At 41.4% G+C, this 21,219-nt stretch overlaps 1 protein-coding gene across 4 annotated transcripts in view; it reads right to left on the reverse strand.

Moving 5' to 3' along the window:
- Positions 1-2,635: 2,635 nt before the first annotated feature.
- LOC129358332 (chemokine-like protein TAFA-1) overlaps positions 2,636-21,219 on the reverse strand; it is a 136,739-nt gene continuing 118,155 nt past the window's right edge. For 2 of the 4 annotated variants that reach the window (XR_008605796.1, XR_008605797.1), the window contains exons 5-7: positions 12,042-12,166; positions 10,909-11,000; positions 2,636-3,893 (exon numbers count right to left, since the gene is read on the reverse strand). Coding sequence is in view for 1 of the 4 variants with exons in the window: in XM_055027306.1 (XP_054883281.1) it covers positions 3,876-3,893; positions 12,042-12,166 (143 nt within the window). In the remaining 3 variants the exon portion in view is untranslated. Of the gene's footprint in view, positions 3,894-8,284; positions 8,637-10,908; positions 11,001-12,041; positions 12,167-21,219 lie in introns of those variants that run through there. The other 2 variants (XR_008605795.1, XM_055027306.1) reach the window with 2 other exon arrangements.

The raw sequence follows: 21,219 nt of genomic DNA on the forward strand, positions 1-21,219 counted from the left end.
TTTGCTCGGTCAAACGTGGAGCAGGACCTCCCTCCACAGCATGACTGCTGCACCGTGAAATGGCAAAGAAACGCATAGAAGGTAATAGAAAACCAAACAACTCTTCAATTTTTAATCCCTATGTAACTTTAAGCAAAAAGTCAACTTACTTAGAACCTAAATAGAAGGTGTTGACTAGAATGAAAAGAAACTCATTATTTCCATCATGAGCTCTGAACATGAGGATAATGTTCATAGTATGACCTGTTTTACTGATTTAGGTTGAAATCTACACAGATTAACACAATATTACAAACAGAAATAAACAGAAATGTTCATTTTTACAAGAAAAAAAAAAGCACCATGTGACTGTTATACATGCTGAGAAGCGAGAGACGAACCGATCAGAGATCTGTGGCTGATTTCTGACGTCTGGTCAATAAAAAGTGTACTTTTAGATGTTACGGGTTTCTTACTGAAACCCAGAGATCAGAGGGTGAACTGAGTCCGAAAGAGAAATAGCAACAAAACCGGGTTCTTCATCCAAAATGAAAACCGCATAACTTCAAGTGAGGCCACTCACCTGAGTGAAGCTGGACCCTCCCACCTTTTTCCAAATCAGACAAAATTGGTGTCAAACGTTTGTGCTACGTTTGTGCAGCAATTTTCTTTTTGGTCCATGCTGCTTTGGCTTCGAATATATGAATGAAAATTTGAAGGTCAGGAGGTCAACTATAGCCCCTGCAACTTTTACTAAATGAAAATGACCTTTAAACTTTCATTAATACATTCAAAGCCAAAGCAGCACAAACGAAAAATGTTCCTGCGCAAACCAGCGCAATCCAGCACAAACGTAGTCGAATTGTTTGACACAGATTTTGTCTGATTTGAACAAGGTGGGGGCGTTGGTGCCAGTTTCACTCAGGTGGACTACACAATATTAGCCTCATAGCGACATCTGCAAGGAGGTGAAACTTTAAACTGTCTTTAGCATCTCAAATTAGCAATTAGCACAAACGACATTAACATTTATAAATGCACTGACAAAAGAATCTAAATCCCCTCCATCTATACCCGGGGTTCACTAGGATTCTGTGGAAGTGCCACAGATTTTTGCGACAGCTTTGACCGGCAACGCTTAAAAAGACAGATGGTGGATGAAGAAAACAACGAGTTAAAAAACAACAGGATGAAGAAACGTCATGTAAGCAGAGGTGGGATCTTTTTTTTTTTTCTCGCCCAATTGGGCAATTTATCTCCCTGGGACAGCAAGAACACAAGACTACATTGATATTCTGTTGAGAATTTACTTTTCAGTACTTCCTGTTTGCTTCTGAGCAGATAATGTATGAACTGGCGCATTACCAGTCCCTAACAGACTGTGGTGAAAACTGCAGATCTCTGAGCTTGAAATGTGAAGACGGGCTTAAGCGCGAGGCGAGAGACTCATCTCAACGAACATCATCAGGTCTCTTTTTTTTCACTCAAATTAAATCTAAAAGTTTCTAACAAACTTGTGTCATTTCTCAATCCAGTGGAAAAGGTTGAAAGTTGAAGCGCAGTCTCTGCTGATGTCAGCTTCAGGTTCATTCAACAACTTAAATGTTCAACATCTTCATTCATTCCTGCCTCAAGAACATTTATGTTGTTCCCGAGGCAGGAATAAATTAACATCCTGATCTACAAAAAGAGCTAAATGAATAGTAGCGTCTTGAATAAATAACTGAAATGCCTCTACAGAAAATATTCTCCATTGAGAAGCTTCTCTGACTTCATCTAGCTCCCTTGAGTAACTTACTGAAAGGTTAGCATGACCTGCTGGCGCCCAAATATGAAGTTATTAGTAAACAGGGAAAGATTGCGCTTTTGACTGCTTGAGGTGAAGCTGGAAATCGGTCGAGTCTGGTTGCCAGGCAGTTCCTCAGTGCATCCCAATCACCAACTCTTCCAATTAACTTTCTTTAAGTCAAGTTCAATTCCACAAAAAAAAAAAAAAAAATCGGAAAAACAAAGAAGACGACCCACCGAGGAGCCAAGGCGGAAAACAGCTCTCGAATGTTTTTTTGTTTTTTCTCTTTTCCGTACTTTGCATATTCCTTCATGATTCTGGCAAGGCCGCTGGGAGATTGATGTGTCTGTCTCTTTCATACCTTCTGTGACTGCTCAGCGAGGCGCCGGGCGCCACCAAACTAGCCACGTTCCTAAATGATGAATGTGCGCCAGCTCGTCCACAGGGACCAGAGAGGAATCTAATATCAGCTAAGAGAGAGAGAGACAGAGAGAGGAGGCTGATATTGAAGATCATCTGGAATTTTGCCCGCCCCCGATATTGAAAATCTTTATTCTAATTGCATGAATGAATTGAATGTTCTGTTTTGATAAATCCACTCTGCCGCCGAGGGGATTGTGTAAATGAAGCATCGCAGATTCGTTTGTGACTGCGGCAGACACCGGCGCGTCTTGTGCCCGGAAGTCATTTTAAAACTCTCCTTGCACCCGTGTTGATTGCCTGTTTACTCGAGCAAGAAAGAAAGAAAAAAGAAAAAACAAACTCTGCTCACACAATGTTATCACATGACGTGAATGAAACTCTGACAAGATCTTCCACCCACATATTACAACATATCAGACTGTGATAAGAGGAACATCTTTCAGGAGAAACGGCAGACAACATTTCAGTATAGAAAACAAATTTTATTTTTCATAAGGCTGTCTTATATCTACTGGGGGATAGCTATTTTTCTCCATTGGGACTAATACTTTCTCTCTGTCATTGTAAGCAAATCTTCCGTCTCCCATGCGCGAGAGAGACACGACTCCCGTTTCTTATGATCATGCTCATAGTTTATCCACAGCTGCTCCGAGTCCCTGCCGAGTCTGGGCCCAAAGTGTCGTCAGCTCTGCTTCCACACGTGAGGCGATTCTATACATTGTTTTCCCTCATCAAACATTGCCTGTGCCCAGCCGAAAGCATCGCTGAATGACAAGAAAAAAAAAGCATCCCAGAATTAATTGTTACAATTCATTTGCAGCCGTTTCCCCCCCTTTAACACAAGCATACATTGTGAAGCGGGTCCTTTAGGAACTGGTTGATGTGTTATTAGGATGGCACATTTATCAGCCTCTTGGACCTGTCATCTTACAGCGTACTTTGTGTATTTATGTGTTTATTTACACAAATGATCTTACATAAAATAAATGTGGTGCTCATGAAATCGACATTGGGCATGCCCAGCAGTAAAAGCCAACGTGTCCCATATAGAAGATGAAGCTCGGGGCCATAAAGTCAGACCAGGAGAAGGAGAGTTCTCGTATCTCATCATAGGCAGCCAGCAGGTCCAAGTCACTGGAAGTCCTGCCTCTCCTGCACTCACAGAAATGGCATCTGTCTCCATCAGCGAGTCAAACACGAATGATTTCTGCACAGATATAACAGAAAATGAGGGTCAATTTGACTCCCCTGCGCAACCACTTGTGTGAATCTCAAGTTTAGTTTTGTGTGCGCCCCTCGACCGGTTCACCCTGCGGGCAGGCCGGGAGATTGTCTTCAAAATACTTGACCAACCTCTAAATGAGCCCCTGCAAAGTTGTGTCAAGCTTTCAGGTAAAGACAGGGCGAGGAAACAGAAAGAGAGCAGGTTGGAAACTGGCCACAGGAAGAGGAGAGAGTCACCGACGCGGGGCTCACTGATCAAACAGGGGATTAGTGCTGTTTCACATCCTTGGCACCAAATGAGCAAAGCTGTTTTATCTGGATGGATATCCTCTCTGCCGTCCCGGGGTAAGCCAGTCGGTGGCCGCGGATGTGATAGTTTTAGTCAGTTCAACGGGAGGAGACAAAAAGTTCAGAAAGGGTGTGAAGCCTGGCGCGCAGTCCTGCAACCGGGAGCTCGCTGTTAGGTCCTGGGGTGAATCTGAAACACAAGGGTGGGAGAGGAGAGGAGAGAGAACAAGCAGATGCTTAGAGAGAGCAGAGAGGTAAAAGTGAGCCAGAAATTGCTGTATTTCTAAAACAAGAGGACTCTTTTGAACTGGTGTTGGTCACTTCGTCCCTTTGCCATTTTGTACTTTTAGTTCCATCATTTTCTGGGCATTAAATAGTGCTGCAGAATATCTCCTACCAATCGTTGGTCGATTCATAGTCATCAAGAGGATGCTTCGTATCTGCTGTGACAACCAACAATCCTCGGAAATATGCGATATCCATCTCCACCAGGGCATAACATTATGACCACTGTGACATGAACAACACTGATCGTCCCTAGTCAAAGTTAATGCAGGTTCTCAATTAAATATTTCAGAATACATTTTCTGCCACAGTTTGTTTTGTACGACTCTCATGCCATTCCTGATGTCTGTGGTCTCTTTCAGAAGATAATCTGCAAAACCACAAGGAAATAGCAGTTTGATACTAGGCAGGTGGTCATAATGTTATGTCTGGAGCCTGGAGGGTGACTAATAGTTAATATCCACAAGTAGGAGGTCATTTAGAGTTGTACAAGATCAGCCAAACTCAAACATCATCAGAGTCAAATGGCTTAAACAGGGATCAGAACAGCAACCAATGGCTACCTGATTTAATGGAAAGTTTCCAGCAAATGGCATACAACTAAATTAGACTACAAGTCAGCATTTGATAACTTTTCATCTCCACAATCAATACAAATACTAAGAAAAAAAAATGGAATGGTTAAACGCATGGATGCAAAATGGAAGTAGGTTAGGACGAAACGACAGCGGATGGGTAAGAAATGGGGTGTGTTTTGGCAAAGGGGTGAATTGACAAGGAGATTTTTCAAACTCCAGAGCTCCGTAAAACCTTTGTCTCATCTCCAGGTTTGCCCTTCTGCTAAAAAGCTTGTGTGAGCTGTTTAACACTAAGAGAAATGACTCTAATAAACACACCGCGGTGTGTTTCCATGCTGTGTATGTCTGGTTTATGTAATTACTCTTGTTAAATGACTGACTGTGTCTCTCAATATGTAGACCACCCGAACGGCTCTGCAACCGTCTCTATCGGTACCTTTGAGCCGTCAGGCAAACGCAGCCACGGATTTTCCTCTAATCTGATAAAAATGACTCTGGCCTTGCTAAATCGAAGCCCACGCTGCCTAGTCTGAGCCGTCTCTCCGTGACTTTGGTTCAGGGACGTTTAATTCATCATCAGCGGCAGACATGAACTCGTTTCAATGGCGCTTTGTGCAGCCTTGAGACTGCTATTGAACGTTCAGCTTTTCAGCATCCCGCTCGACACGAAGCTCGATAAAAACAATGTGCAGTAAGTCTGCGTCAACTAGAGTTCTGCAGTTTCTTGCCTCCCTTTCGTCCCGTTGAATGATTTAAACATCATTTGGGCAATTGAACACAATTAAAGGCAGATTTTACAGTTTTTCTGCTTCTTTGAGATAATGTAGTGAAGAAAATGTATTAGTTAAATGCATACTCTAAAGCGAGCCAGACATGATTTGTGTTACACCGGACAGCATACTTACAGCTGCAAGCATGTAAAACGACAACTAAGACACTTTTTGACTGGCTCCATAGCAAACTGACACGCTGACATCTTCTGTGCTTGCAATTAAACAGTTTTCTCGCTGCATTGTCTATATTTGCATGTCCTAGAGTTGTGGGGCGTCTCTGGGCTGAAACCCAAAGAGATAATGGAAGCAGTGAGTTTAATGCCAACCACTGGCCAGTATAGCAATGGTTGGTGTGGAGATAGGCTGGCCGGTGGACAGATGTTGCTGTCCAGCCAAGACTCAGGCAACCTGGACATTCAGAGATGATACAGATGCTGCCTGTTTGATCTGCTAACAGCAGAAAAATATTTCACTTTAATCAAATAGTTTGGGGAACTAAATATCTATTTAACTTCATTAGATATGCCTGATACGTATGATGCAGCAAATAAGTGATTTACTTTTTTGAAGGATTTTCATCCAGAAAGAAAAGATAGAAAAGTGATTTCTTTGGATAGGAATCTATTCTAAAGTGTCTGAAAGGCAGAAATACATGTTAGTCCAGGTAAATAAATTGCCTGTAAACCAGAGTTGAGAAAAGTGCTGATCTATTTATCATTCGCTAATGATATTGTGCAATAGATGCTTTAAAAAGTTGTTTTACATCAAAACATTTTCCTCCAGATCTCATCAAAGTGTACCCTTGAAAAAAGTAAATAAATAAATTATGTTTTCTCCCGTGTTTCTGCAGCACAGTAATCCCTCCGGTTCGTCTGTCCAATATTTGCATCTGTATCATCTCGGCTGTCTGGCAGCCATATCAAAATTACCTCTGCAAGACCAGCAGCAGAAGCAGGTTGCATACGGAGGATCACGGTCCGTCTCAAAGCCCCAATCCCCTCGCGGTTTGTTAGCAGGAAAAAGAGACGCGGTATGGAAATCTCAACCCACACAGACGTGTAAGAGAGACGAACTGTGTCCTCCGCTCGTTTTAGTCCCCTGGAAATGAAGAGTCCGGCAGGTAGCCGTAGATCGCTCAAGGATTTCCTGCTTGCCTGCTCATCGTTGCCGGCAAATTAGATGTCTGCATTCTAATTTGTTTTACTGCATTAAATTGTAATTTACTCCGACTACAGTTGGTAGCGTCCAAGGACAATTGCCTCGGTGGAAAGACTTCAGCGCAAATATAGTTGACTCTCTTCTCCTTCCTTATTTAGTGCTCAACAAATCAGTGGCGTCTGTGGAGAACTGGCTTCCCGCAGCTCCACTAAACACCACTCCCTCATAAAAACAGAAGACACCAGACACCAAAATGCGTCAAGATTTATTTAATGCAACAGTGACAACGGGAAAAGAAATATATATAAATTAATTAGGGGCCACTTAGAGTGAACTACTTCAGTCAAAACCTCTATAAATGTTCCAGAGGAGTGAGGATCAGGGCAGTCTGGTCTGCATCTATCTTTTTACAGACTCATGCTGTTGAGAAAACTCCTCTCTTTTATGCTGAACATATAATTTATGATGTTATGCTGTATAATTTCCTGTCTTTAGTGTTGATGCTGTACAAGCAGCAGCAGAGGGATGAAGCGATGCTGGAGCACACCATTCCTGCATCACCTCAACTGATTATCTCACCGTGGTACAAAGTGCGATGGCAACATGTGAGAATAAAGATGGCTGACGATGAATCTGCAGGTCCGTTGCTCCCAGACTGTCCTCACAGATGGGTTGTTTATTTGAGTAAGAGCTGTCTGCTCCTTTTAACAAAAGAATGTGGCTCACATAAAAGCTGCGGAGTGAAAAAAACAATGAAAGAAGGCCAGTCTATTTAGGTTTGATGCTTTGTAATGGGAACAGACCAGTTGCTAGAACAAAGGTGAAGCAAGCGACTCTTTCAAAAGTTTAGAAACTTTCTTGTAGAATATAAATATTTCTATGGTTTTTATGATGAAATCATTTTGTTGTAGAATATTAAAACAATTGACAATAAAGAAAATAAACCACCCAAAGCTCAAACCAAGTCAGCCAGAAAACAGAAGCAACGACAGTTGTTGTTTGTAAGCATAAAGTTTGTCAAAGAAGAAAATCAACTCTTTTATTACATCATGTTTTCTCCAAGTTTGACCCAAATAAAGGAGAAAAGGTCTGAGCATTTTTATTCCCTGTCAAATATTAGCCATGTAGCATTAGCTAGAAGTGGTTTTTCAGGGCCAAATATCAAGCATCTTGCTTGAAACCACACTGTGGACTGATTTAACAAAGTTGAGTTGCGAGACAGATGATGCGCTTGGAACAACGACTGACAGAAACATTATTACTGTATTGCAGCTACACCCTCATGTTTTGCAGGATCCCTGAATGTCAAGCGCTCCTGTGACTTGCTAGGAGAACTGAGAGATAAAAATGCTGGTCAGAACCTGAGCGCAAATAAAGACGTCTGACCAGAGCTGGAAAGGAAAACTCGTATTCCACAAAAAACAAAACATCTAAAACGGGTAATATTTCTCATAACAAGCACATGAAAACTACTAAATTCAGTTGGTGTAAATCAATGTAATCATAAAACAGGTACAATTTAATAGTATTGCATATATTTTCCTGCAGCCGCAGGAATCATGCATGCTTTCCTGTTTCCTGTTATTGGTTATTTTTAATGAAGTGGTTCTAAAAACTGTGGTGTTTTTTTTTACATGTGAATTTTATATTAACCAACTTTATACCAACTAGCGGAATCATTCATCAAGGTTGGCATTCCTGTTTCTTTTACAGCTGAAACTACTGCAGAGTTTAAGTGGGCAGAGAGAACATTTCAAAAACAATATTAAAATTGACAGGACATCTGATGACGGTTACGTTACATTCTTTTCTTTATTCAGGCAAAATATTTATCTCCACTCTCGTGCAGACAGTGAGGTGATCAAACAACCATCGTTTCTTACAACCTTAAATAAGGGAGAGTAACATTTTCTCTTTCTAAATTCCAGCTGTTTGCATCCTGCTTGTTGTTACTATAGTTTTGTTTTGAAGGAAAAACATATTGGACTATTTGGCCAGCGAAACCCATAATGCAGATATAGGGCAGGCGAGACTTTTTTTTTGGAGGTTGCTCCCCAGCATTGCTCTCACTGTGACCTCCACAAACAAATGCGTCTGTCCTGTCTGTTGACACAGAACAGGCAGTGAAGGACTCCCTCTCTGAAAGACAGAAAAAAGGAGAAACACGGGTGTGAGCCACTGACTTTGACTTGGTTCCTGCTTTTTCATGCCAATTTTATTGATAACTTGAAACACCTGTTGCTTCGTGGTTTACAGACAGTTTTAGAGGAAACTAAAACCCTGCGAGGGGAAATCAGAGCACCGAACAGAGCCAGTTGTTTGGATGCGGAGGGTACGCGCACTGTGTTTTAGAAAAGTATGGGACCGTTTAACTTTTTCCTTTCGTTTTTGTTTTCTTACAATTTGCTGTGCAACAAACGGATTTTGTGTAACAGACCAACACAACTCCTGATGGAGTCTCCGGATCCAGATGTGAGAACAAGCCATGCATTTTGATGCTCATGTTGCATCCATAGTGCAGAAAGTTGACCTGATTGAGAAAAATCCAGATCATCAAAATGACCAAAAAACGATTGAAAAAGCTCAAGTTGTGAGTTTAGGGTAGCTGTTCCGACTCCCGGGTCGTATTGAAGCTCTTTCAGGTTTTCTTCCAGGTTTCTTTAACTCTGCTATTCATGTCAACACTTTGTTTTAGCTCACAGGTGCTAAAGTGCAATGTTTGCCTGCCGGCACAAACAATGCTTTGCATGTAGACCAAAACATTCAATATTGGTCAAATTTTTCATCTGCAAACCTTTTTCCTCACACAAAAACCAGACTACAAACTGGATAAAAATAAAACCCACACAGTAAACATTTACAAGTGTGAAAAGAAGTATGAAAAATTATGAATGAACAGATGGAATATTTGAGAGATTAAATCAAACATCTCATTTTTTTTTGTCCCATGGAAATGTGGGACAAGATGGAAACATAGCCATGGATGGTTGATTTAAAATTTGAGCCAGAGTACCGCAAACTCTAGACTGGCATCCAGTCGATCCCAGGATGCATATTTGTCGCCAAAGAAATGAAACACAGGCTCCAGATTTATTAAAATGATCAATGAAGAAAATTCATATTTCAGCTGAATGAAAACAAAACTAGAGTGAAACTATAATAAAAAAAAATGACTAAACTGCAACTACAACAAATTAAATTTCATCCAGTAAATGAGTTGAAATCATTGGATAAAACTAAAGTCAAAACTTTGAACAAATGTATTCTGTTCTCTCCTCCACTTAGATAAAAACCAATCTGGACTATATGCCGGATATTTGAAAGCTGTACACTCTCTCCATAGTTATTTCAGGACGAGCAACAAAATTCCCTCCCCAGCTTGGCAGAGCAGATGGAGCCAAACTCACATCGTTTCAGCTGTGGGTGCAGCGTAAGGCGCTTACACTTCCTCATGGTCCATCGCATCAAATCCTAATAAAACACGTCAAAGGTTGTCACCGCAAAGGTGAAAAATGCAAAACGATTCGAATAGGTATCGATACTTTTGCAACAGATGTGACATTTTGACCAGAGAGGCAGATAGACGATGAATGCTAATTGAAAGAAGAAGAAAAAAGATAGAGACCAGAGTGCAGGGAGAAGAAAAAGCCAAAAAAAAAACCTGTGGGCTTTGCTGCCCGCTGATAGCTGCTTCAACAAGAACCTCGAGGGGGAATAAGGATATCGAGTGGCCTCTGATAACACGCCACACAACGGAAAGGGGCATGCCTCGCAATCTCACTTTGTCTGCCCACAAAAACAGTGGCGCAAATCAAACACAAGAAGCGCACGGCCTGTCTGCGTACACTCGGGAGGAACGCACAGACGAAACGCGTAGCGATCGGTCCCTGATGGGACCGGCAGACCGGTCTGAGGCACCGCAATCAAACATACGCAGCGGCTGATAGCAGAAACGGGGTCCGGAACAAAAGAGGCGACGAAAGGAAGGAGGGGCTCAGACTGCGAATGCATTTCCAGGGCACCGCGCCATGTGCCATGTGAACACCAACCCACCGGGATGCCACCCGTTCCGTGATATATGTGCGATCTTTCCCGTGAGAAAATCTGAGAACTCACTCATCATTTATGCATGCGCTGGGTGATAAATATTTACAGTGGGTGGCGGTGTGATCTGTATTTGTGTCACTCCTGCCTAATCATGCGCAGCATGTAAACACACACTTGATTATTTCGCACCGAGTGTTTAGGTTAATGGGGAGTCATTGAACACGAGTCAGTCACGCTCCTACCACCTGACACTTAAAGCGCATGTATGCGATGTATGTGAAGGACAACGAAACAAAACAATAATAATTAACAAAACAAAACAAAACCAAAAAAAAAGACAGAAGAGCTTAAGAAAAAGACTAACCTTTACAGAAGCAAGAATGCAGCTCAATTTCTGTTGACGCATCCTCTGCATTTTGCTTCCAGAAGCTAAAAAGGGGAGTATGGCTGGGTGTTCTGCAAAGAGAGGGTCAAGAAAGAAAAAGAAGGACATGTGTGTATTGGGTTGAAAAGCAGCCTCAGGCCTGACTTTTTACTGGCCCTCTGTAGAGACTTTAGGCCAAAGCCGTTTTAATGCGGCGCCTTGTTTTCCCTTTATGTGCAGAACGTCACATTCCTACATGATCTAACCGGAAAAAAACTAACAAATAAAAAAAAAAAGACCTCATCAAAATAAGTTTTACCACATTTAGATTCACTTCAAATTGTGCAAAGGACTGAACTGAAAATTAGAGATGCATTCTTTAGAGAGATCTAAGTGCTCAACCTTACCTTGAAGGGCTGAAAAGACCCTCATTTGATCAAGTCCTCTCTGAAAATGTGTGACAGCGGCGGCTGTGAGAGAGCCCAGCTCAGCTCTCACCTCTAAATGACAACAAACAAATCTACAGAACAGCCTTGGGAAGCCCAATGCTGCCCCTCCAATCTCATTAACCTCCGCTTTTATCTAAAAGGAAAGGAAGTAGGTGCAATTCAGCTGCTCAACTTATTGCAACTTGCTTTTAGGTTTTACCTCCTTGTTCTATTCGTATGCTGCGTTTGGAGTCAGTTTATGCAGCCAAGAGGCAGTAGAGACACAGACTACTCCTTAACTTGATCACTGAGAGGAATGTGGCCTCAGGTAGAGTTCCCCTGTTTGATTACATGTTTACTGAACAGAACCAAACCTTGTCGTACTGAAGGCCCAGACCTACGTCAGAATAATCTGCAAAGACTGCAGAACTTCATACAGAAGCAGGAAGTGACGGAAATGCTTTCCAATAAAAGTGTTCAGATACGATTTGAGAAATAAATGTGGCTGATTTAAACTGACTTGTTTGTCTCTTTGGAATAATACGTTCACTTTCGTGTTTCGGGGCTAAAAGACCTGAAACCAGGACACACGCACACACTCACAGCGAGCGTCTGGACGTCTCCTGCATACGTGAGTGTGTGTTTTGGGAGCATAGGTGTGTTGCATGTCGACACGTTTGCAGCGCGGCGTGCGAGAGCTCTCACCCTTGTGGTCTTGATCTTGTTCCCAGATGAGCACATCCATCCAGAGTTGTCAGGCAGAGTCTTGCACTCTTCTCCCTCCAGACATGGTTCCATCTCACACCACCACTTCCCAATTACAATGGACGCTGCAGAGGGAGAGCACAGACCCATACAAAAAAAAAAAGAAGTAAGTCTGGAACAAAGATAGACACATACAGTATGTACTAGGGATATGGAGTTAAATACAAGAACTATTTATTGCTTCTTTTTTAGGTAACTTTAAGATTTGATCTTCATGATTGTTGTCATGAAGTGTCATTTGGTAAATAATGAGACTTTTAATGCAAGTTTTAATGAAACTTTGCATTAAATGTCATTATTTACTGAAATATGAAAGATTTACATGTTTAATGAACTTTTAGAGCACCTTTGCATTAAAAGTCTCATTATTTACCACATGACACTTCACTGACAACAGTCGTAATAATTCATAAGGACTCCTTCATCTTCATGGCAGGTGTTACGTCATGTTTCTGACAACAGTCTCATGCCAGTTTTATGCACACCCCTTCAAATCAAGTGTTACTAAAAAGGGTAGGAAATATGAACACTTCAACAAGTAGCTGTACCTACGCAAACTCTAAAAACATTTCATGCGTCTACGACTTTTAACTCACGACATTATGAGCACTGCCACATGAGAGCTTTGCTCCGTCTCTAAATGATTATTTTCCTCTCCACTTTGGCCTCGGAGCTGTTGTAACCTCGCTGCCTGGGTAGCTTTGCTCTCCACAATAATGTCTTAAACCAACAAAAATTAATCATTATTTTTGTTTTGATATAGCTCCATTGGAAGTAAGGGAGCAATCTCATTTTTAATCAAAACTAATTGCCTCTCATTAACATCTACTAGATTCGTCCCGAAGCTGTCTGACAAAAACAAATATCTTTTCCTGTTTCTCATCAAACATCCCCCTCCTTTTCTGTTTTCCTTTCGAGTCTCTGGATGTGTGCTCACATGTTCATGTGTGTTCTCCTTGTTGAACATATATGCTCAACAGGTGGGTATCTTTCACTGCACGAGAAAAAAAGAAAACATCGTGTGTGCATTAGCCCAGATTTGTCGACAGTATTGACTGTAGAGTTTCTCTGGGTTTAATAAGTCCCTGGTTCCTCACAGCATTTTAGCATTTACAGTATAAAGCAGACTTTGAACACAGCACTAAAAGGTTGAACAAAGTGAAACAGTTTATGTATAAACACTCACTCGCACACGCATTAACCCTTCCAGGCTGACCGGAGCACCGACGATCCAGCCAAATCTGCAGTACTGTGATTCCGCCTCATCGTCTGTTTTAATTATCGGAATAGATTTTGTTAACTAAGTAAAGTTTGCTTGTAAATCTTGATATTCTAGTTTCTAGTATTTATTTACTCAGAATAATTCATATTTCCTTAGTATCAAGCTTTTATATCTTACTGAGATAACTAAGTACAAAAACACTTAAAATAAGAACAAAAAATCTAATATCAAAACCTCTTGGTTTATTTGTAACATTTTGAAAGCTATGGATAACTTCCTGTCCACTGTGTCGGTCGGTTCCTATGAAGTCCCAATAAAAAACGTTGAGTTTTGTGCTAATAGTGTAGCAAGATGTAAAAAATGTTCAAGGGACAAGAATACTTTTGCAAGGCCAGTGCAGAGAAGTTGATTTTGTTTTCATCCTCATTTTTTGGGTGACTCTCAGATAGTCATTTGACTCATTTGAACTTTGGGATTTTTTTTAAAGTCAAAATGTCCTACAGTGAGAATTTCAATCAGAAATAAATCACACTGAAAATTCAAACGCCAGCTTGTTTTTATTTTACCATCCACGTTTGAAGTAGTTTGTTGTTCCGCTCTCCTCCACTTCAGTTGTCTGACGTAAGAAGTTCAAAGCCTACATTGGTTTGTATTTCCACTCTTCCTCCACAGCCGACCCCGTGCCAAGACGTTGTTTGTTTACTTCTCATGCTTGCCGCCAACATTCAGAATGAAGAGCTCTTCTTTTATCATTCTGACAAAAAAAATTAATTGATAAACGACGAGGCGAAGGTCAAACTGCAGTGCGCCTGGGAGAAGTTAGACAGCTGTGGTTGTCGTTTGAATTTTTTTACTGAAATATTAAATTGCCTTCCAGCACGTGTTGCCAAGTTTACAGACCCACATTATGAGCAGAAGCAACACGAAGTAAAAACATGTGCACAAAAAAATAACTCGCTTCTGGATACTAGCATGCTACAATTTACACACGACAACCACAAAATCTAAAGCAACTCGATATGATGATGTTTTTTGTTTTTTTTCCCCCCAAATGTTCTTGTTTATAGAAGAATAAATCCAAAGTTCAAGCTAATTAGCAACAAAGGCAGCCAGCAAGCTGATAAATATGAAAACTAAACAAAAGTAGAAAAAAGCAATGAGAGGAACTCATCCAGTCACTGTCATTAGTGAAGTCACCACTCGTTAATTATAAAACTGCTTCAATTCTGATGTTACCAGTTCAAAAAGTTTTCAAAAAAATCTATTTATGAAACTTCCCGTATAAACATTGGGCGTCTGACGGACCAAAGACGTAAACCTTTGTGTTTACGTCTTTTGGTCCGCCAGTGTGTTCATACATATTGAACACACTGGCATTACCCTCCTGTTGTCCTCGGCTCATGTCGACCGAGGACAAGCCCTTAAAAAATATGTTTTTCAATTGCAGCTGCATACAGAAACTTTAATCTAACAGTCCTGCATCAGAACTATGGTGTGCACAACTCAGGGGAAGTTTAGGCTCAAGCAATCCAAATGTGAACTTTACAAAAGAAATAAAGATAACCAAACCCAGGCCTCAGGTCAGACTGACCGGAAGACTAAGGAAATTACAGCTGGACAGGCAAACAGTATGGAATGGCATCATTGATCTCCGTAAAACTGATATCTTTTCAAATTTCCCCCCCCTCCTGTTGCCCTCGGGTTGACATGACCCGAGGACAAGCCCTTATAAAACATTTTTTTAATTGCAACTGCATACAGAAACTTGAAATCTAACAGTCCTGAATCAGACCTACAGTGTTCACAACTCAGATAGAATTTTCTGCTGGAGCAATTCAAATGTGAACTTGACGAAAAAAATAAGAATAACCTCCTGTTGTCTTCGGGTCAAAATGACCCGAAGACAAGAGGAGGGTTAAGAACTGCCAGTGTGTTTTTAATATTTTAAATTAGGCTAATCTAAACAATTCAAAATCTAAAAAATTGATAAGAAATTTTGGTTCTAAATTAAGTATATTTCAACTGCCCTAAGAAAACTAAATTTATAGAGCAAATGATTTACAAAAATTTATCGTAACAACAAACAAAGCTTATTCACATGTGATTTTAAATTAATATATTTGGGGAAAAAAAAACGCAATTGCAAAATTCATTTGTTTCACCATTAGTAGAATGTAGACAAAGTTTGCTCATAGTTGTAATGCAAACACAGCTGGTGACCTGACACTGCAAAACGTCACATTCGCTTTTTGTTTATGGCTGCACCAGGTCCAGGACACCCGACTTTCACCTTGACCGCCGGGGAAATGACCGCTCACCCCTGACAGGCGTTTTATTTTACTACTCGTCGCCCGTCAGCTCGCAGGGTGCGACCTTTGCAATTACATCGGCAAGCTTCACTCTTACTCTGCGAGGAGACTTGACAGATCTCAAAGTTTTTCTTCTTATTTTTTGAGTAACAAATATCTGCTTACTTTAGTTTGATTTAGCGCGTCGATGCTGTTTAACAAAAAATCCTTAAGTTTCTTTGCAGCAGCTTTGGCAAACTGTCACAGATGACAGACGCGTGTGAATAAATCAGCAAAGTAATTATTATTTTTTTTTAAAACAGTGTAAAGATGGCTACTTGTTATGTCGGCCATGAAGCAGGTTGGACTTTTTAAGCTCTGATAGACAAACAGGCGAGGGGTGGGGACTTGAATTGATTGGAAAACATGAATAGATGGACCTTTTTACAAGTGCATCTGTCAGTTCTCCGGCGGGGAGGTTCAGTGATGGATTGAACTCGCTGACACATACCTGCCAGGTAGCAGAACGTCTGAGCGCCTTGACGAATGAGATGGAGAATTGATCTGTGTCTGTGTCAAAATGTGAAAACGTGTCTGCAGCCCTAATGAACGCTTAATGTTTTTTAACTGGGAGAGGCCAGGATGGGCGCTCAGCTGACTATAGATTCAAATAGGAATGAAAATGAGAGCTTTTCCCCCAGCTGTTGCTTTTTAAAAAAATTTTGTTCCCCGTCGATGCCATCCCAAAGGGAAACTCGCGTATAGAAAGTTTGAGAAGTCAGCGAACCGATCCCGAGCGTATTTCGTCAACCCACGATGACTGACTTAAGTAGGGAAAATATTTCCATTAAAATGAGACAAAAGTAGGTGAGCAAGAATTCAACTAAAAGAAAAGAAAAGCAGTGAAGCAGTGGGAGAGGTCAGAGGAGTATGGAGAAAATGAAGCCGGCGCATAATTACTGGAGAATTGAGACTTGTCCCCCTGAACCCGAGGTCAGAATTAGAGAGTCATTATTCGACATTAATCTTAGCAAGTCCGGAAAAGGAGAGTGCCAAGTTTTGATTAGCTATTCAGAAAATATTGTTTGGCTTCATAATCACTCCAGCCTTTCTGAATTACTGAATTCATAATGACCGCACTGCAGTACCTCCAGACTTGAAAAACAGCCACTTCTGTGCTTTCTTTCTCCCCCATTCTGATTATGAAATTCAAATTAAATCCCAGATTTACAAAGAATAGTATTATGTAACCCTTTCCTCATTTCATGACATCACAACCACAAGTTGGTGCATTTAGTGGACTCTTGTGTGATCTGCAAGCAGTGGAGAACAAAGAAGTGGAGGGAAAACGATACGCGGCTTTCAATCTATTTTTCTTAACCAACGGAAATCTGAAAAGTGTGGCATCCATTTGCAAGTAAACTTTCTGACTCGATGCATTGCATAACAGCTGGAAGTGTTTCAGGGTATACCTTTACCAGCTTTGCAGACATTGAAGCTGACGTGTTTTCAAACACTCCTTGCATAATAGATCATTTAGACTGGCTAGAGAGAACGTGTGAATATCAATTTTCAAGTCTTGCCAAAGATTCTCGGTTCCGGAGAGAGTTTGTGTGTAAAGCTGAGTATGCTTTGATGTACACAAGCGGTGTCCAAAGACATGTCTCGAGGGCTGTCTGCATGATTCACTGGTTCAGCAAAGGAAAGCAGTGAATTTAGCTTCAACTTTCTGTTTTCGACCTGTGTTTACCTCCATCCTCCTGTTACCCTCACAACAGATTGTTGCCACTCCCACATTTTACGTTGTGAGACAGTTTTTCACCATTTCACTCGTGTTAAATGAACCTCTGATCAGTACGTTTTGTGACCCACCCAAGTCTTAACTTTTAATTTCTCCACTCATTTTCTTTTTCTTGATGGTGAAATCAGTGGTTGCCATTTTAGTGCACATGCTGATGATGGTAAGCTACTTGATTGTAAACACAGCTTCCCTGGGGCAGTGTGACTTAAGCAAGTCAGACATTGTGCGATCGTCCCTTCTGACCACCAGCAGCAGGCAAGGCAGGTTAGGTTTCTTACCCAAGGACACAACAACCTTGGGTAACCCACCGATCACGGGATAAAATCCTACCACCGTCACCACCATCGACTAGCATGTGGATGAAAACAGAATTAGCTTCCTTTTCCCATCCACTATAATCACTCTACCATAGAGACAAGGGGACAGATGCTGAAAACCTCGCCTTATATACCAGTAGTTTCAAGCTCCAGTCCTTGACTGGAGTACTGTAACTTTTATATGTGTCCTTTGTCCTGAATAAATGGCTGAACTGCCTCTCTTATCTAGCATACATTCAGGTTCTACAGAACTATGCTAATGAGCTAATATTGGGCTCAGGTGTGCTGAAGAAGAGAAGCGTCTAAAAGTCAGAGGAGACCGGCCTTTGAGGCCTGGGGTCTCAGACCCTTTACTTACACCATTCTTAAACTTTAACAAACCAATCACAGCTCTTGTTTTAACTTTTGAACAGAACCCAAAGATAGAAACTAATTACACTCCCGTATAAAAAGTGTTACCTTTTATATCACAAAGACAACGGCTCTTGCATTTTGAGCATATCCTTCCCATCAGATTTTTGACACTGGGCGAGAGTTGCTGCGGCATAAAGGTGAGCTAATGAGATCCCTCCCCCTCAAGTCATCTGGATGTACCTCAAATGTAGCATCAAAACCTGTCACACGCTGCTATGTACGCCTGCAGCGGAACAGAAGGGTTCATTACCCTTCAGTGATCAACAGTGAGCGGGCATCTGCATGTGTCTCCTACTGAAAGCCTTTGCTAATGCAGCAGCTTCACGACAACACAAAGCGTCGGTGCGTGTTAAAGCATCGGCCTGTCTGTGTTGAGACAATAACTGGATATGTAAGTGTGTGTGTGTGTGTGTGTGTTATGCCCACGCTTTGGCTTGTGGTTTGGATGTCTGCTACAGAGGGATAAAGGCAATGGTGCAGCGATGAGCGCCTAATCCAAGCGGCTGTTATTGGTCCGGCGAGGCAGGAGAGATGTAAGCGTTTCGCTTCTTGAAAGGGATCTGCTTGACTTGGAGTTCTGCTGGCCTTGACAGAACTGGGACATCATTTTCCTTGTCAAAGCTGATAATCAATTCACCTTATAAGGCCGCTCTGACAGCAGACCCCCCGCCGAGCCGGATGCCCCTGTGCAAGCTGCCGTCACGTCCCCCGTACATTAATATCGGGCCAAACAGTTACAAACAGCGGGCGGTGAGAATCCCACATGGGCCATCGCCGCACGTCAGTAAACACTCGACAATGAGTCTGATCTCCTAGGTGCTTTGATGTTGGAGTTTGATGCTAATGAACGGTAACGGAGATCATTGGGGGGGGGGAAAAAAAGTCTCTTTCTGAAATGCTTCTTAAAGATGAAGGAGCGTTCACTGCTCCATGCCTCAAACGTTGTCCAGGCGACCTCTGGAGCTCGGCGTGTGATTTGTTACGTCAGCGCGCCGGCTATTTATATAGAATGTTTCGTCTAATAGATATGTAACCTGTGTATGATACAGAGGCAGCAGGTGTCCTCCGGGGAGAGAGGGAGATGAGCTGGGCTTCGGTGTCGTTCCTCATCTCGATGGAACATTAATAATACAAGGACCTGGGGAGAGAGCTCCATCTGGGCCAGGCTGGTGCACCGCTGTGGGGACAGACCACTGGCTCCTGTAATCTGTAATCCCTCACAGACTGCAGTTCAGCCCATGGGGCTCCACCGACACAGAAAAAGACAACAACTTTCAGCTGGAGCTTTTCTAAATAACAGAAAAAGAAAACAAACAAGCATGGTTTTCAAAACTGTTAGCCAATAGAAGCCTGGCAATTGGGGCTTTCATTTACTCCTGCGTTTCAGTTCACCGTATTATTGCGCAAACTGGAATTACAAAAATAAATCAGCTTGTTGACTTAAATGGCAATTTTGAAAATACTCCAGATTTTCAATAAAAAGTTGCAAAAAAGTTGATGAGTTGCATCAAAATTAATGCAACTTCAACAGGAAAAACTTCTTTTGAATCACACCAATCATGTGATCAACAACAGGATGTTACTACTGGCGGAGAACACAAAGAAGTCTACAGGAAGTGGCAGGAGGATGGTGGCACGACATGTTTTCTAATCTATCACATGAGCAAATGTATTCATGTCTGTTTTTAATTGATTTTCCTAATTAATGGAAACACCACTATTGACAATTTGTTTTGACATTAGTGGAACCTCAACAAAGGTTTGCACACATTTGTTTATATATCACACAACTTATATCACACAGCAAGCAAGAATAGAACGGATCTGATCACAGTATACTCATGTGTTAGAGTGGCCCAGTCAAAGTGCAGACCTAAAACGTCAGTGTTCTCCATCCAGTCTGACGAAGCTCGAGTTACTTTGTGACAACAAAGAAAAAAGTGTGAAGTTGGTCAAGACATCCCCAAAAAGTTATGCAGTTGTAATTATAGAGAAATGTAGCTTTGCAAATTATTGAGACAAGAACATTTCAGATTTTTTCAGGAGGTAAAAAAAAAGAAGTATTTTTTAAATTTGACTCAACATTAAGGCTATTTCTTGGTGGTTTACCACATAAAACTCTGGTACAGTTCTTCTGTGCATCGTTGACACTCTCTTCAGCCAGAAGATAGAGAATGGCTTCAGTCAGAAGCTTCTACAAAGTTGCCAAAATACAGACCACTACAATAACTCTTCTAAGAATTTTCAATTAATATGAGTTTCAACATTTGATTTCCTTTTGGGATCAATGAAGCATTTCTTGCATTGAGCTGAAATGAATCTGAATGATTGTTTGTCTTGCGGGTCTCTGAATCTCACAGCTCTTGTCTACTAATTTCTGGAGATTTGCTCCAGCCATCCTTTAACCCTAAACAAACAGACAAACAAATAACAAGTTGGTGGATAAAATAAAAATAATGAATTATAGTTTGCACTTCCAACATGACAAAATGTTTAAAAATAACCCGCAGTCATGTAATTACTTTGAACACCTTTTGACTGCAGGTAAATGCTGAAGAAATATCAAAGAATCTCGATCGTGATTGAAAACCAAGGAATCAAGGACATTAACCCCAACAGGGTCCAACTCAGAGAAGTGAAAGATGATTAACAGCTCGACTTGGCATAACTCAGAGGGGGCAGTTGTGCTCAATAATGTAGCAGCACAGCTCAGTGGCTTGTCATCTTTATTTTTATCTCCTCGCCTTCTGAAAGTGCTTGTTGATCAATACACACAGCAAGACTTCGCTCCCTGGGTGAGCTTGAAGCAGAGAGGCATGAAATGTTCACCGCAGCACCTAAACCTCCATCTCAAATTGTCTGATTTGCATACCGCTGTCGAGTCTCGTTGGGCGTCTTTATGTTAAGCCCAATGGAACAGCTTTTTTCACCTGTCAGTTATTTGCGGTTAAAAAAGGTTTAAGCTTTGATGCTGCATCTGTCCAGACCAGGAGCAGCGAATTCACAACCAAGTCTGAATACTTCTGAGTGCTGTGAGTTCTCTGAGATATTCACTGGGGCCTGGTGCTGCAATGCA

Source organism: Poeciliopsis prolifica, unplaced genomic scaffold (assembly GCF_027474105.1).
Source record: "Poeciliopsis prolifica strain line A6 unplaced genomic scaffold, Auburn_PproV2 SCAFFOLD003, whole genome shotgun sequence".
NCBI lineage: Eukaryota > Metazoa > Chordata > Actinopteri > Cyprinodontiformes > Poeciliidae > Poeciliopsis > Poeciliopsis prolifica.